The following is an 18,248-nucleotide window of genomic DNA, read 5'->3' as shown; positions in this document are numbered from 1 at the left end:
GTGCTAGCTGGTCAGCGCAGGGTTTCAGAACCCGACCTGTGATGCCATCTAGTCCTGCTGCCTTTCTGGTATTCACCCTCTTGAATGCCCTCCTCCCATCATGCTCTGAGATGGTGAACGTGTTTACCTGTCTGGCTTGCACGCTGTTTGTGCCGCTAGCACCGCTGGCGTGGTTAGCTGCAGCCTCGAAATGAGCGTAAAAGCTCATCTGCCAGAGAAGCATCCGCATTCACCATTCTAGAAGATGGTGTTCTATAGTCCGTTATTGTTCTTAGTCCCTGCCACATGCTCCTACAACCTTCATGTTGAAACTGTGACTCTAGTTTTCTCCCGTAGCGCCGCTTTGCATCCTTCACTGCTCTGCGAACACTGTAAGCTGTAGCCTTGTACTCCTCCATGTCCCTGGTGGTGAGCCCCTTGTTGTAGGCAGCGGAGCGGGTTCTCAGAGCGTCTCAGAGCGTCGCGGATGGTTTTATCCACCCACGGCTTCTGGTTGGGAAACGTTCTGATAGTGTTTTTTTGCACCCTATCATCCGCTAGTTTTCCGATGAATCCCACAACCGCTTCCGTAAACATGTTGACGTCATCAGAGCTGCGCCTGAACATGTCCCAATCTGCGTCATCCAAAGTGCCCTGCAGAGCGGCCACCGATTGGTCAGTCCAGCGCGCAACCTTCCTCTGAACCGGAGCTTCCTGTTTTAGCCTTTGTTTGTAAACAGGCATGAGGAAGATGGCGGCATGGTCCGATTTCCCAAACGGTGGACGTGATTGTGCCTTGTAGCTGTTCTTTAGTGCTGTGTTACAGTGGTCCAGTGTCCTTTCGCCCCTGGTGGGGCAGGTGATGTGCTGATGAAAGTTCGGTAGTGTGCGCTTGAGGTTGGCACTGTTGAAATCTCCGACCACAATGAGCACGGCCGATGCTGTGTTTGGCGATGCATTTAAGTCCCATATTGCAGTGTCCGTGTCCGCTTGATGTGGAATATAAACGGCACTGACTATGACCGAGCTGAATTCCTGAGGTAGATAGAAGGGCCGACATTTGATGGTCAGTAGTTCCAGATTTGGTGTGCAGGAGCGTGAAAGAGGAACAATGCTCGTGCTGTTGCACCAGTGGTTGTTCACCATCAGACACACTCCACCTCCTCTTGACTTCCCCGACTCCAGTGTTCTGTCCATGCTTTAAACCGAGAAAAACTCGGCCGGCTGGATGGCGTGGTCCGGTACCGCTGGGTTCAGCCATGTCTCGGTGAAGCAGAGAAGGTTGCAGTCTCGAATGTCCCTCTGGAACTTGACCCTTGCCCTGAGTTTGTCGAGCTTCTTCTCCAGTGACTGGACATTACTTAACAGGATACTAGGTAAGGCAGCCCTCAGCCTGTTCCTGACACAGGCTCGTTTCCCTCGCGGACGCCGGTACGGGTCGCATCCTTTGTTCTCCCTCAGGATCTCGCTCGGCCAGCATGGGTCCGGGTTTAAAAGCGGCGAAAAAGGTGAGTGCATTGTACACCAATAGATATAAAAGTGTCTCTGTCATATCTAATGATGTCCATCTTGTGTAGATGGAACTGTAACTAATTAAATTAAAGTATAAAATAAACAAAAAAAGAAAAAACGTAGCCGGAGCAGTCGTGACGGCAGCCGATCTCACCAGCGCCATCTTGGAGTGTCACATCAACACCCTGGTGAAGAAGGCCCGGCAGCGTCTGTACAATCTGAGATGCTTAAGGGACTTTAAACTACCATCTCAGGTGCTAAAGACTTTCTACACTTGCACCATTGAGAGCGTCCTGACAGGTAGCATCAATTCCTGGTTCGGGAACAGCTCCATGCAGGACCGGTGAGCCCTCCAGAGGGTGGTGCGTTCAGCTGAACGTACCATCCACACCAAGCTCCCTTACCTTTAGGACATCTACAGCACGGGGTGCCGGACCAGAGCCAGTAAGATTGTGAAGGACCTCCGCCATCCCAACAATGACCATTCGGAGTTTGAACCAGGAAACACCCAGGATCTAAAAACTGTCCCACTCTCTCCATCATCACACTTTTTCTCTGCACATATTTTTCTTTTCGTACTACGACACTTTAAACTCTGGACTGTCACTTTAGCTCTGGACTCGCACAACACAGTGCACTTTATACTTTATACCATACCACACACGGTCATTTTTATACCACACAGACACTTTAAGGACAATCACATAAACCACCTTACATTTTTTACTGATTTACTGTTTGCTGCCATAAGCATACCTTGTATATATATATACCTTTTTTTTCATATACTATATCTTTATATATTTTATATTTTATATAGTTTTATACTTTATTTATCTGCCTTCTTTTTCCATACCGGACTGTCGTAAAAAGCATTTCACTGCATGTTGTACCCTGTATGTATGTGTATGTGACAAATAAAATTTGATTTGATTTGAAACATGAATACTTGTGGAAGGTGCTGGAAAGCTTCGGATTCAACCCTGGTTTCATAACCATGATCAAGGTGCTGTACTGTCAAATTGAGAGTGTACTTAATGTTAATGGTGGTTTATTTGCCCCTTATAGAGTGTACAGAGGGATCAGGCAGGACTGTTCACTGTCAGGCATGCTGTACACTTTAACTATTGAACCTCTTTTGATCAAACTAAGAAATCAACTTTCTGGTTTCAATATTCCACACTCTAATGCTTTACTCTACCTGTCAGCGTATGCAGATGACCTAGCTGTAACAGTGGAATTCCAGTCTGACGTAAATGTTTTAACTGCTGTTTTAAGAGTTTTTGGGTTTTAATTGTCAGCGGCTGGTTCATCAATAGGGGAAGTTGAAGATGTTTGAGGCTGTGTGATAGTGTGGAGAAGTTCTGTTTTCTGTGAAAGAGGAAGAACTGCACTTTGCACCAGAACTGAACTCTAACCTTTAACTGTCATTCTCTGATTGTATTTGTCTTTTTGTCATTTTATTAAATGTGTTTATTTATCTATTGATTTATTTAACTGATATGATCTGGTATTTAACGTGTTATAACGTGTCAAATAAATGTAAAAAAAAGTAAACAAAAATCTCTCTCACTCACTCTCTCTCTCGCTCTCTCCCTCCCACTCCCTCTAGCGCTCCTCTATGCCACCATCTTTGGTAATGTGACCACGATCTTCCAGCAGATGTACGCAAACACAAACCGCTATCACGAGATGCTGAACAGTGTGAGGGATTTCCTCAAACTCTACCAGGTTCCTAAAGGCCTGAGTGAAAGAGTAATGGACTACATTGCCTCCACCTGGTCCATGTCCAGGGGCATCGACAAAGACAAGGTACACACACACACACACACACACACACACACACACACACACACACACACATGCAAGCACACAAACCTGTCCATACACCCACACGTGCACGCACGTACACCCATGTAAATACCCTCGCACACACCTGTGTCCATATTCTCACACACACACCCATGTCCATACCCCCACACACAGACATGTACACCCATGTCTATACCCCCCAACACACACACACACACACACACATACACACCTATGTTCATATTCAATTCAATTCATGTTTATTTGTATTGCGCTTTTAACAATGAACATTGTCTCAGAGCAGCTTTACACAGATAATGTGGTGATAAAATTAATATGTTCCTTATAAGTGTAAGTTTGTCCCTGATGAATAAGCTGGTGGAGACTGTGGTGAAGGAAAAACTTCCTGAGATGCAGAGAGAAGAAACCCTGAGAGGAACCAGACTCAAGAGGGAACCTCATCCTCAGTTGGGTGCCACCAAATGTCCATTTATTACAGATAAACGATGTTGAAGTGCAGTGATGAAGATCAGAAGCAAACTGTAGTCCTGAGTCAGTGTAGCAGACTGTTGATATTAACTTTAGTCCAAATCCATCCTCAAAGCTCCTGTTCTTACTCCAGAATTTAATGGAACCTCAGGGCATTGTCCCCAGCTGCACAGAGTCGCCTCTAATTGAAGAGAACACTATCCAGAGGCATACCAGGACGAAATAAGCAGAAGTGTGAAGTGAGCAGAGAGAAGAGGGGTGTGTGTGAAATAGAGAGAAAGAGAGAGAGAGAGAGGTGACAGAGAGAGGTGACAGAGAGAGAGAGAGAGAGGGTGACAGGAGGAGAAGAATATGGATTATTATGTGTCTTTATTGTTGTATGAAAGTTAATGTCACTGTGCAGTTGGGACTCTGGTAAGATTCACTTTGGTAGCAGAACTAAAATGGAGAACCAGAAGGTAACACAGACATAAGGATAGCTGGGACCAAGATGGCAGCACGTGCACAACTTGAGGCCCAGCGTCTCTCCAGATTTTGCAATTCAGTAGTAATTTCTCCAAAAACTGCAAGCTTATTCACTCAGAACAGACTTGCACATATCTCATACAGCCGACAATTATTAGACATCGGCCACAACTACAGATACGGGCTTTTAATGAACTTTTAACTCCCTTGGGAAATCGCTCGAACACCACGGACCGCTGATCCAGCTCGGTCCACAGCAAAACAACATCGCCGGTGCCGAGATCGTAAACAAAGGAGGGGGAAGCTAGGCGGCATCAGGGCTAGGCTAAGGCTTAACCCATGTCAACCATCTATTCCAACATTTACATTTGCGGCATTTAGCAGACGCCCTTATCCAGAGCGACGTACAAAAGTGCTTTGAGTCTCTAGTAATGAATAAATCCCCACTGGTACACCAGATTACAAACCTAATATAATATAACCCTAGAATTCTACAAACTTGGAAAGTGCTAATTTAAGTGTCTCAGGAAGAGGTAGGTCTTAAGTCGTCGCTTGAAGATAGTCAGGGACTCCGCTGTCTAGGGGACATCTAGGGGAAGTTCATTCCACCACCTTGGTGCCAGAACAGAGAAGAGCCTTGAAGTGTACTTACCTCTCATTCTGAGAGAAGGTGGTCCCGGTCGAGCAGTGCTGGAGGATCTCAGACAGCGTGGTGCATTCCAAGCATCTTCCTTGCCAATGCACGGTCTCTCACAAACAAAATGGATGAGCTGCTGCTCGGGATAACATCACACAAGCGGATTAAGGAATGTAATGTCATGATTTTTACGGAAACATGGCTCAACAGCTCAACAACAACATTCTCAGCAGCACCATTGAGCTCGGGGGTCGCAGTGTTTTTCGACGGCAGAGGACTCTGGTAAGCGCAGAGGTGGAGGACTGTGCATTTATGTTAACAAATCATGGTGCACAGACTCTACTGTTACTGTAAGTCATTACTCTGTTCATTTAGAGTATTTGATGATTAAGTGCAGACCCTTTTATTTACAGAGAGAATTCTCAGCCATTGTTGTGACTGCAGTGTGGAGGAACTTCACACAGATATCAGCAAACAACAGTCTGCACATCCCCGAGGAGCTATCGTTGTTGCTGGAGATTTCAACCACTCCAACCTGAGATCTGTTTTACCTAAATTTCAATGCAATGTCTCCTGCTCTACCAGAGGGGACAAAACACTGGACCAGGTGTACACAAACATACCTGGGGCATACACGGCCATTTCCCTCCCCCAATTGGGTCAGTCTGATCACCGCTCTTTGTTCATGCTACCCAAATACACACAGCTGATCAAACGGGTGAAAATGGTTGTGAGGACAGTAAAGGTATGGACGGAGGGAGCCATTTTTTCTGTACAGCAAAAGTTTCAGGATACTGACTGGAACATGTTTGCCTCACAGGCCACACTGGACTCTCACACAAACATGGACATTTACACATCATATGTTTTGGACCATATCAACCACCGTCACACACGTAAAATGCTTTTCTAATCAGAAGCCATGGATGAACTCTGAAGTCAGTCTCCTGTTGAAAGCAAGAGATGCTGCCTTTAAATCTGGCAATGTAGAGGACTACAACAGAGCCAGGGCCAATCTGAAAAGAGGCATCAGGTGAGCCAAGCTCACATTCAAGCTTAACATAATACCTGACTTCAGACGCATGTGGAAAGGCATCCAGACCATTACGGACTACAAACCTACAGCTTAACCAACCAGCAGTGCCTTCCAACCAAACGAACTCCATCACTTTTTTTGCTCGTTTCGATCAAGGCATAAGGCATTTCACCTCAACCATGGACAGACATGACAGACATTGTCTCAAAGCAGCTCTACAGAAATCAACAGTCAAGGTGAACGGTGTGCATTTGTCCCTGATGAACATGCCTTGGCAACTGTGGCAAGGAAAAACTCCCTTAGATGTTATGAGGAAGAAACCTTGAGAGGAACCAGACTCAAAAGGGGAACCCTTCCTCATTTGGGTGACATCAAGAGTTTGATCATAAATCTTTCAACAATACAGAACACTGGAGAGTGAGAATTAACATGAGCACTGGAGAGTGTGATTATAGATAATGTTCTTTCTACAGTCTTATACAGTCTTTATGGTTATAAACCTAGGAGCTACTGAGCAACTCATAAAATAGCTCAACATTTGTGATCATCACAGATCCAACACCAGCTTCTCCATTCCAGAGACTTTAAACACTCCAGGAGGTCCAATGTCAAAACTCCACACATGTAGTGGGATCCAATTGGGACTTTGCAAGTTCGGCATATACTTCTGTAAAGGTCCATAATCTTAGCTGGCCAAACCTCAGTATGCCTCGGGATAGGTAGAGAAAGAGAGGCAGTGGAGAGATATTAGCGTAGCTGCTGTTCATAATATTAACAGAACAAGTTGATAATGATATTTTCACCTTAGAAATATTGCTAAAATTAGAGATATGATGTCGTTACAGGATGCAGAAAAACTAGTTCATGTTTTTGTTACTTCTAGATTAGACTACTGTAACGCTTTACTGTCTGGGTGTGCGAGTAAGTGCATAAATAAGCTTCAGTTAGTTCAGAATGCAGCAGCAAGAGTCCTCACTAGGTCTAGGAAATATGACCACATCACCCCTGTTTTAATCAGTCTACACTGGCTCCCAATCAAATCTCGCATTGATTATAAAATATTACTACTGACGTATAAAGCACTTAACGGTCTCGCACCACAGTATCTGAGTGAACTTCTGTACCAGTATGATCCTCCACGCCTACTTAGATCAAAAGGTGCTGGCTATCTGTTGGTTCCTCAAATAATGAAGACTACAGCAGGGGGCAGATCTTTCTCTTATAAAGCCCCACAGTTATGGAACAGCCTTCCAACCAGTGTTCGGGACTCGGACACAGTCTCAGGGTTCAAGTCGAGGTTGAAAACACATTTATTTAGTCAAGCCTTTTATCAGTAGATTTTTCTTAGGTAAAGGCTCAGATCTGGAGGGAACATGGATATAGAGTGTTTGGTGAACTGGTATATTTGTATGCTGTCCTCCCCTCACATTCACACTTCACTCGGGTTTGTTGACGGTGGTGTGGTGGGTCGTCTCTTATCCCAGAGATCCCTCATGTCTGTGTTACCTTCTGGTTCTCCCTTTTAGTTATGCTGCCATAGCGAGTCTTGCCGGAGTCCAAACTGCACAGTGACATTAACTTTCATACACCAATAGGGACACTTAATAATCCATATCCTTCTCTTCCTGTCACCCTCTCTCTTTCTCTCTCTCTCTCTCTCTCTCTCTCTCTCTCTCTCTCTCGGTCGAGTTAAACATGCTCCTGAGGCTCCAGTGACCACTGATCCAGCCCCTCTCCCCTTCGTGGATCTTCACACTTCTGTGCAGCTTGGGACGGTCTCTCATCAACACCTTGGGTGGTTCCATGTGATTCCGGAGTAGAACGGGTGCTTTGAGGACGGATTGAACTGTAGTTGGTGTCGGCGGTCTGCTGCACTGACTCGGGAGTGCAGTTTGCTTCTGATCGCCATCACTGTACCCCGCAGCATTTTATATCTGCTTTAAATGGACATTTGGTGCAACCCAGATGAGGATGGGTTCCCTCTTGAGTCTGGTTCCTCTCAAGGTTTCTTCCTTATGCCATCTCGGGGAGTTTTTCCTTGCCACAGTTGCTCATCAGGGACAAACATACTTACAAAGAACATATTTACGTTTAATCACCACATTATCTGTGTAAAGCTGCTTTGAGACAATATTCATTGTTAAAAGCGCTATACAAATAAAAATGAATTGAATTGAATTGAATTAATGTGCATGTGATCAGATGTTCTGGAGCACAAGGTTATGATGTGATGTGTGTTATGTGTAGGCTTTGCTAAAAAGATACGTTTTTAATCTGCACTTAAACTGGGAGAGTGTGTCTGAGCACTGAACAATGTCGGGAATACTATTCCAAAGTTTAGGAGCTAAAGGTGAAAATGATCTACCGCCTTTAGTGGACTTTGCTATTCTAGGAACTACTAGAAGTCCAGAGTTTTAAGATCTCAGGGAGCGTGACGGATTGTAGCGTGTTAAAAGACTGGATAGATACATGGGAGCCAAACCATTTAGTGTTTTATAAGTAAGAAGTAGTAGTTTGTAGTCGATTCGAAACTTAACAGGAAGCCAGAGTAGGGATGAGAAGATTGGGGTTATATGATCATATTTTCTCGACCTTGTGAGAACTCTTGCTCCAGCATTCTGAAATAACTGAAGCTTGTTTATTAATGATGCAGGACATCCACCTAGTAATGCATTACAATAGTCTATTCTGGAGGTCATGAAAGCATGGAAGAGCTTCTATGCATCAGATATAGACAACATGTTTCTTAGCTTAGAAAAATCTTTCGCTGTCTAAAATAACTCCCAGGTCTTTTACTGTTGAACTAGTAGTTACAGAACATCCGTCTAAATGCAGGTGAAAATGCTAGAGCTTCTGTGTACTGGTTTTTGGGCCGATAAGCAAAATCTCCATCTTATCAGAATTTAAAAGTAGAAAGTTATGGGTCATCCAATCTCTTATTTCTTTAACATACTTAGTTATCCAAGCTAATTGAGCTGTATTGCCTGATTTTGATGAGATATATAGCTGGGTATCATCATCATAACAGTGGAAGCTAATTCCATGTCTTCTAATAATATTTCCTAAGGAAAGCATGTATATTGTGAAAAGCAGGGGTCCCAGAACTGAACCTTGTGGCACGCCAACATTTTTTCTAGCATTAACCTGGATAGCTCTCCATTTAAGTCTACAAAGTGGTAACCATTGGACAGGTAGGATTTAAACAAGCTTAATGCCTGTCCCTGAATGCCAATATAATTTTGTAAGTGATCTAGGAGGAGATCATGATCTATAGAGTCAAATGCAGCACTAAGATCTAGTAAAACTAACAGAGAGATTAAGCCTTGGTCTGAAGCTAAAAACAGGTCATTAGTGATTTTAACTAGGGCAAAAAAACCTGACCACCTACACCAGACCAATGCCCGAACAGGTCAACAGAGGATGCAGTTTGCACAGCTCTTCATTCAGCCCTCAACCATCTGAATAAAAGCAATACCCACATCAGAATGCTGTTTATTGACTTTAGCTCTGCGTTAAATACAGTCCTCCCCACTGTACTGATCGCTAAGCTTAGTGACCCGGGTATCTGCACCTCCACTTGCAGATGGATTCTGGACTATCTCACCAATAGACCTCAATCTGTTAGTTTGGGCAACCAGGTATCCTTAACCCTCATTTTGGACACTGGCATCCAACAGGGCTGTGTTCTAAGACCACTACTCTAATCCCTGTTCACCCACGATAGTGCTCCTCTGCATAACTCCAACATTTTTATCAAGTATGCAAATGACACCACTGTGATCGGCCAGATTGACAACAACGACGAATCGGCCCACAGAAAAGAGATCTGAAGCCTGACATGGTGTGCTACCACCAACCTGACCCTCAACATCTTAAAGACTAAAGAGCTCATCGTCAACTTTTTGGAAATCCAACAGCAGGAGACATCTACCAGTCAACATCAATGGAACTAAGGTAGAGCGAGTCTCCAGCTTTAAGTTTCTGGGAGTTCACATCTCTGAGGATCTGTCCTGGCACAAGAACACTTCAGCTCTGGTTAAGAAAGCACAACAACGCCTGTACTTTTTGAGAAGTTTTAAGAAAGCTCATCTGTCCCCAGGGATTTTAATGAGTTTCTACCGCTACATCATCAAGAGCATCCTGACCAACTCCATCACTGTATGGTATGGAGGCTCCACTGTGTGTAAGCGTAAAGCCCTGCAAAGGGTGGTCAAAACCGCCCAACTCATCACTGGCACCCAACTACCTGCCATTGAACACCACAGCAGATGTCTGCGCAGAGCTCACAACATTATCAAGGACTTTTCACATCCCAATCATAAACTGTTTAACCTCCTTCCATCAAGAAGAAGATACAGGAACATACACACCAGAACCAGCAGGTTCAGGGACAGCTTTTTTCCATCCACCATCACACTACTGAACTCTGAACTACACCGTTAGATCAGTAAAAGAAAAAACACTGTATATAACCTCTGTACAATGCATGTACATATTACATAGTATATCTTTTTTTACTCCTCATTACATCTGCACTATTTTTTATCTATATGTATCTTTTATATCTTTATATCCTTACTGTACATTCTGCTCAACATTTCACATTCATGTATATATGTGTATATAATGTGTGCATGTGCATATATATATATATATATATATATATATATATATATATATATATATATATATATATATATATATATATATAATCAGAATCAGGTTTATATCAGGTTTATATCAGGTTGACACACACACAAGGAATTTGGTTCTAGCTGTTTGTGACTCTCAAAAGACATAAATAAAACCTATACATGACAAAACAGACAAGACAAGACAAGAACAGACTATACAAGACAATATAGACAATATGAGAGAGTATAGACAGTGTGGGTAATGAATAGGGATACAGATCAGTAATGTACATAAAGTGTGGGAGTGACTGGTAGTGCAAATGACAGTATTGTGTGCGAGTTCTGATAGAGAGTTTACTAGAGAACTTTGTAATATATATATATAGTACAAATTTCAAAGTACAAAGTATATAGTACAAAGTTCTCTAGTAAACTCTCTATCAGAACTCGCACACAATACTGTCATTTGCACTATATATATATATATATATATATATATATATATATATATATATATATATATATATGCTATTTTGCACGTTTTCCCACTTAGAAATCATGGAGGGGTCTGAAATTGTCATCATAGGTGTATGTCCAATGTGAGAGACATAATCTAAAAAAAAAATCCAGAAATCACAATGTATGATTTTGTAACTATTTATTTGTATGATACAGCTGCAAATAAGTATTTGAACACCTGAGAAAGTCAATGTTAATATTTGGTACAGGAGCCTTTGTTTGCAATTACAGAGGTCAAATGTTTACTGTAGTTTTTCACCAGGTTTGCACACACTGCAGGAGGGATTTTGGCCCACTCCTCCACACAGATCTTCTCTAGATCAGTCAGGTTTCTGGCCTGTCGCTGAGAAACATGGAGTTTGAGCTCCCTCCAAAGATTCTCTATTGGGTTTAGGTCTGGAGACTGGCTAGGCCATGCCAGAACCTTGATATGCTTCTTACAGAGCCACTTCCTTGGTTATCCTGGCTGTGTGCTTCAGGTCATTGTCATCTTGGAAGACCCAGCCTCGACCCATCTTCAATGCTCTAACTGAGGGAAAGAGGTTGTTCCCCAAAATCTCGCAATACATGGCCCCAGTCATCCTCTCCTTAATACAGTGCGGTCGCCCATGTGCAGAAAAACACCCCCAAAGCATGATGCTACCACGCCCATGCTTCACAGTAGGGATTGTGTTCTTGGGATGGTACTCATCATTCTTCTTCCTCCAAACACGTTTAGTGGAATTATGACCCAAAAGTTCTATTTTAATCTAATCTGACCACATGACTTTCTCCCATGACTCCTCTGGATCATCCAAATGGTCATTGGCAAACTTAAGATGTGCCTGGACATGTGCTGGTTTAAGCAGGGGAACCTTCCGTGCCATGCATGTATTACCAACAGTAACCTTGGAATATATATATATATATATCTTATATATATATATATATATATATATATATATATATATATATATATCTCTTCTTCTTCTTCTTCGTCTTTCGGCTGCTCCCATTAGGGGTCGCCATAGCAGATCATCTGTCTCCATACCACCCTGTCCTCTACATCTGCCTCTTTTACACCAACTACCTGCATGTCTTCCCTCACCACATCCATGAACCTCCTCCTTGGCCTTTCTCTTTTCCTCCTACGTGGTGGCTCCATCCTCAGCATTCTTCTACCAATATAATTCATGTTCCTCCTCTGCACATGTCCGAACCATCTCAATCTCGCCTCCCTCACCTTGTCACCAAAACATCCTACATGTGCTGTCCCTCTAATAAACTCATTTCTAATCTTGTCCATCCTCGTCACTCCCAACGAAAACGTTAACATCTTCAGCTCTGCTACCTCCAGCTCCACCTCCTGTCTTCTACTCAATGCCACTGTCTCTAATCCATACAACATTGCAGGTCTCACCACAGTCTTATAAACTTTCCTTTTTATTCTTGCAGATACCCTACTATCACAAATCACTCTTGTCACTCTTCTCCACCCACTCCACCCTGCCTGCACTCTTTTCTTTACTTCTCTAACATACTCTCCATTACTTTGCACTGTTGACCCCAGGTACCTGAACTCCTCTGTCTTACTCCTAATGACTTTCATTCCCCTTCTCTCCAGCACATATCACCACCTCCACCATATCTTCAGCAGGCTCTTCTCAACCTGCTCACTACTCTCACCACAAATCCCAATATCATCCGCAAACAACATAGTCCAGGGAGACTCCTGTCTGACCTCGTCCATCAACCTGTCCATCACCACTGCAAACAGGAAAGGGCTCAGGGCCAATCCTTGATGTAGTCCAACCCTCACCCTGAACCAGTTTGTCGTTCCTACTGCACACTTCACTGCTGTCACAATGTCATCGTACATGTCCTGCACCACCCTCACATACTTCTCTGACACACCTGACTTCCTCATACAGTACCACAGCTCCTCTCTCGGCACCCTGTCATACGCTTTCTCTAAATCCATAAATACACAATGCAATTCCTTCTGTCCTTCTCTTTACTTCTCCATCAACATCCTCAAAGCAAATAAGGCATCTGTGGTGCTCTTCCTTGGCATACTGTTGCTCACAGATGGTCACCTCTTCTCTCAGCCTGGCTTCCACTACTCTTTCCCTGATCAACTTAATTCCCCTGTAGTTACTGCAGGTCTGCACATCTCCCTTATGCTTAAAGATCGGTACCAGCAGACTCCTTCTCCATTCCTCAGGCATCCTCCCATCTTCCAGAATCTTGTTAAACAATCTGGTTAAAAACTCCACTGCCATCTCTCCTAAACATCTCCATGCTTCAACAAGTATGTCATCTGGTCCAACCGACTTTCCACTGTTCATCCTCTTAATCACTGCTCTCACTTCCTCCTTACTAATCCTATCTACATCCTGCTTTACCAACTCCACATCATCCGACCTTCTCTCTCTCTGATTTTCCTCATTCATCAGCTGCTCAAAATACTCCCTCCACCTTCTCAACACACTCTCCTCACTAGTCAACACATTTCCCTCTCCATCCTTTATTGCTCTAACTTGCAGCACATCCTTCCCAGCTCGGTCCCTCTGCCTGGCCAATCGGTATAAATCCTTTTCGGTATAAATACTTTTCTCCTTCCTTAGTGTCCAACGTCTCATATGCCTTTTCCTTGGCTTTCGCCACATCCCTCTTTACCTGCTGCCGCATCTCCTTGTACTCCTGCTTACTTTTCTCATCACTCTGTCTATCCCACTTCTGTTTTGCCAACCTCTTTCTCCTTATGCTCTCCTGCACTTCCTCATTCCACCACCATGTCTCCTTGTCTTCCTTTCTATTTCCAGATGTCACACCAAGTACTTTTCTAGCTGCCTCCCTAATCACTCCTGCAGTAGTTTCCCAATCGCCCAACACCTCTTCACCTCCACCGAGCCGCTGTCTGACCTCTTCCCTGAACCTCACACTACACTCTTCCTCCTTCAGTTTTCTTCTTTCAGTCCTCACTCTCCTTCTCTTCTTCGCTTCCATCCTACAGACCACCATCCGATGCTGTCTAGCTACACTGTCCCCTGCCAACACCTTACAGTCTCCAATCTCCTTCAGGTTGCATCTCCTGCATAGAACATAGTCCACCTGTGTGCACCTTTCTCCACTCTTATACGTCACCCTATGATCCTCCTTCTTCTTAAAATAAGTGTTCACCACTTCCATTCTTTTAGCAAAATCTACCACCATCTGCCCTTCCACATTCCTCTCCTTAAGGCCATACCTACCCATCACCTCCTCATCACCTCTGATATTGCTCCACTAAAACTAAAAGGTTTTTCAGAGAAAAAAATGCAAAGAATTTGAAGTTCTCATCCTGTGCATAATATCATTTACTGATTCAGAGAATCTGAAACAATCTCTGTGCGTAAGGGTGAAGGCCGAAAAACCATACTGGATGCCAGTGATCTTCAGGCCCTTAGACGGCACTGCATCACATACAGGAATGCTACTGTATGTATATATATATATATATATATATATATATATATATATATATATATATATATATATATTAGTAGACTTGTTTATTCAGCTTGCACATTTCTTAAATGCCATAATCTTATAACCTTCCACTTCTGCACATTTCCTCTTCAATGCCATCGCCTTAAAACATCTTTCTGTACTTCTTAACAATGTCCACACGTCTCTGCACTGTTATAGCCTTTATATTTATTCACTGTACATATGCTTACATATATATCACATGCTGCCCTGTTTTCATATCCACACAGACACTCACTCTCACACACACACACACACACACACACACACACACACTCCTGTGTCACTATCCACACACTTACACACACATTCCTGTGTCCATATCCTCACACACTCACACACACACCAATGTCTATACCTTCCCCACCTACCTACACACACACACACACACACACACACACACACACACACACACACACACACATATGCACATACATTAATAATAAGATTAAAGTATCTCCAGAGAAGAACCATTACAGGATGTGGTGTTGCCCCTCAGGTGCTGCAGATCTGCCCTAAAGATATGCGAGCTGATATCTGTGTGCACCTGAACAGGAAGGTGTTTAAGGAACATCCTGCATTCCGTTTGGCCAGTGACGGTTGTCTCCGTGCGCTCGCCATGGAGTTTCAGACCATCCACTGCGCTCCAGGAGACCTGTTCTACCACGCTGGGGAGAGCATCGACACACTGTGTTTCGTCGTCTCGGGGTCACTCGAGGTCATCCAGGACGATGAGGTCGTCGCCATACTGGGTAAAAAAAGAGAGAAAGAGACACACACACAAATACACAATCTCTCGTGCACAGACACACATACCCACACACACACATACAAACTCACACTCTCACACACGCATACAAACTCACACACAAACACACACTCTTGTGCACACACACCCTCTCAAACTTATGGACATACACACACATACAAACTCACATTCTCATACATAAACACACACTCATGCACACACACACACACACACACACACACACACACAAACACACACACACACACTCTCTCATATTTTCTCACACACACACACATAGTGTAACGGTACATAACATCCAGGGTTAGGTACAATTTTGGTATGGTTATGGGGAAGAAATGCAAAACATAAAATAATAGTTTCTATTGTAGTTTTTTATCAATACACTGTTTTCATATTATCAACATTATTATTATTATTATTATTATTATTATTATTATTATTATTATTATTTGCAAACTTTAACAGTTAACAAATAATAAAATAAAATGCTTGCTTGGTTAAATATTTAAAAAATTATATTTTATAATATTTGATAAAAATATAAAAATATGTACAAATAAAATATAATTAATAAAATGAATGCATTACACATTTTATTATATTGATTTAATTGAGTAATTGATTACATTGGCACAAATTTAATTGATTAAATAAAATAAAAAAAAATTGAAAATGAAATTAAATAGTTTACATTTATTATATCACATTTGGGTAATAAAGATTAATAATAATTGCTCATTATATATAATGTATATAATATATATAAAGAACGAATTTCACTGTGCTCTAATGTAAATGTGACAAATAAAGGCTATTCTATTCAATTCTATTCTATTCTATTCTATTCTATTCTATTCTATTCTATATATATTTGTGTGTGTATTGTAGGAAAAGGTGACGTCTTTGGAGACGCGTTCTGGAAGGAAGTGACTTTAGCACAGTCGTCTGCTAATGTGCGAGCTCTGACCTACTGCGACCTGCACGTCATAAAACATGACGCTCTGCAGAAAGTTCTGGAGTTTTACACCCCGTTCTCCAACCACTTCTCACGCAACCTACTGCTGACCTACAACCTCCGCAAACGGGTGAGTTACACACACACACACACACACACACACACACACACACACACACACACACCATCACCCACACCCCAACACAGAATGTGAGTGTGTGTGTGTGTGTGTGTGTGTGTGTGTGTGTGTGTGTGTGTGTGTGTGTGCATTAAAAGAAAAGCTAGATGAAGGAAAAACTGTGGATTGATGATCACAGAAAAGAGAGCTGATGGGACGATTTCTGCTAATGGTAATCTAACAGTTTTAAAGGTCAAAATGTGTGTGTGTGTGTGTGTGTGTGTGTGTGTGTGTGTGTGTGTGTGTGTGTGTGTGTGTGTGTGTGTGAGGGATGAGTTTGAGAGGAGTGTGAGACATTGAGATGCGTGTGTGAAAGGAGTGTGAAACAGTTAGAGGAGTGTGAGACTGAAAACAGTGTGACACCATGAAAGGAGTGTGAGAGGAGGGTGACACTGAGAGCATAGTGAGAGGAGTGTGAGACAATGAGAGCAGTTTGAGACAGTAATAGCAGTGTGAGACAGTTGGAAGAGTTTGAGACAGAGAAGTGTGAGAGGAGGTGGGACAGTGAGAGGAGTGTGGGAAAGTGAGAGTAGTGTGAGAGGAGTGTGGGAAAGTGAGTAGTGTGAGAGGAGTGTGGAAAAGTGAGAGTAGTGTGAGAAAGTGAGAGGAGACAGTGATAGCAGTGTGAGTCAGTGATAGCAGTGTGAGACAGTGAGAGGAGACAGTGAGAGGAGTATGTGAAAGGAGTGTGAGAGGATTGTGAGAGAGTGAGAGGAGTATGTGAAAGGAGTGTGAGGAGGTGTGAGACAATGATAGCAGTGTGAGACAGTGAGAGGAGACAGTGAGAGGAGTATGTGAAAGGAGTGTGAGAGGATTGTGAGAGAGTAAGAGGAGTATGTGAAAGGAGTGTGAGAGGAGTGTGTGACAGTGATAGCAGTGTGAGACAGTTAGAGGAGTGTGGGACAGTGAGAGGAGTGTGAGAGAAGTGTGGGAAAGTGAGAGTAGTGTAAGAAAGTGATAGCAGTGTGAGACAGTGAGAGGAGTATGTGAAAGAAATGTAAGAGGATTGTGAGAGAGTGAGAGGAGTATGTGAAAGGAGTGTGAGACAGTGAGAGGAGTATGAGAAAGGAGTGTGAGAGGAGTGTGAGACAGTGAGAGGAGTATGTGAAAGGAGTGTGAGAGAAGTATGAGAGGACTGTGAGACAGTGAGAGGAGACAGTGAGAGGACTGTGAGACAGTGAGAGGTGTGTGGAACAGTGAGAGTTCTGTGTTTCATTAGTGTGTTTGTGTACATAAGAGAGAAAAGAGCCTCATTTATCTTTATTACAATCAACACTTTTCTGTCTATACTGTATATATCTGAAAAAATTTGTTCTAAACACGTGTTTTCTAAACAGATGTAAGTAAGAGGGGGTATATGGTGGGGGAACTCTGTAACAATGAGGGGCAAGTATGTACTTTTGTCTGGATAAGATCATTCTGTCAGATATAAAGCTCATTATTGTGAATATTAAAATAAACATTAACTTAAACATGTGAACATCAATGTGATGTGTGAGCAGGATTTTTATAAAAGTCATGCACAAGAGTTGTAGTTGGGACTGATACTGAACTGAGTTTGATAAGCTGTCAGAGTAAGAATTCCAACCCCATAATGGCACTGCAGGCAGAGTTAGGAGATTTAAATGTTAGGTTTAAATCTGAATACAGATAGGGTTATTTGGAGCACTTTGTAAGAATCTTTTGGGTTTGTCAGTACCCACTTCTTATGCACTCTTTTTTTAAGAACACAAAAAAAACAACTTTTACTCTT

General features: G+C 42.7%; 1 protein-coding gene across 2 annotated transcripts in view; it reads left to right on the top strand.

Moving 5' to 3' along the window:
* The window catches only part of kcnh1a (potassium voltage-gated channel, subfamily H (eag-related), member 1a), a 107,026-nt gene that overhangs the window by 71,753 nt on the left and 17,025 nt on the right, over window positions 1-18,248 (top strand). For both annotated transcript variants that reach the window (XM_046855822.1, XM_046855823.1), the window contains exons 8-10: window positions 3,104-3,303; window positions 15,093-15,345; window positions 16,251-16,447. In XM_046855822.1, the coding sequence (XP_046711778.1) occupies window positions 3,104-3,303; window positions 15,093-15,345; window positions 16,251-16,447 (650 nt within the window). The remainder of the gene's footprint in view (window positions 1-3,103; window positions 3,304-15,092; window positions 15,346-16,250; window positions 16,448-18,248) is intronic.

The sequence above is a fragment of the Silurus meridionalis genome, chromosome 8 (assembly GCF_014805685.1).
Source record: "Silurus meridionalis isolate SWU-2019-XX chromosome 8, ASM1480568v1, whole genome shotgun sequence".
Classification (NCBI taxonomy): Eukaryota; Metazoa; Chordata; class Actinopteri; order Siluriformes; family Siluridae; genus Silurus; species Silurus meridionalis.
The sequence above is the reverse complement of the archived record's forward strand: the minus strand, read 5'-3'. Positions and strand labels throughout refer to the sequence as shown.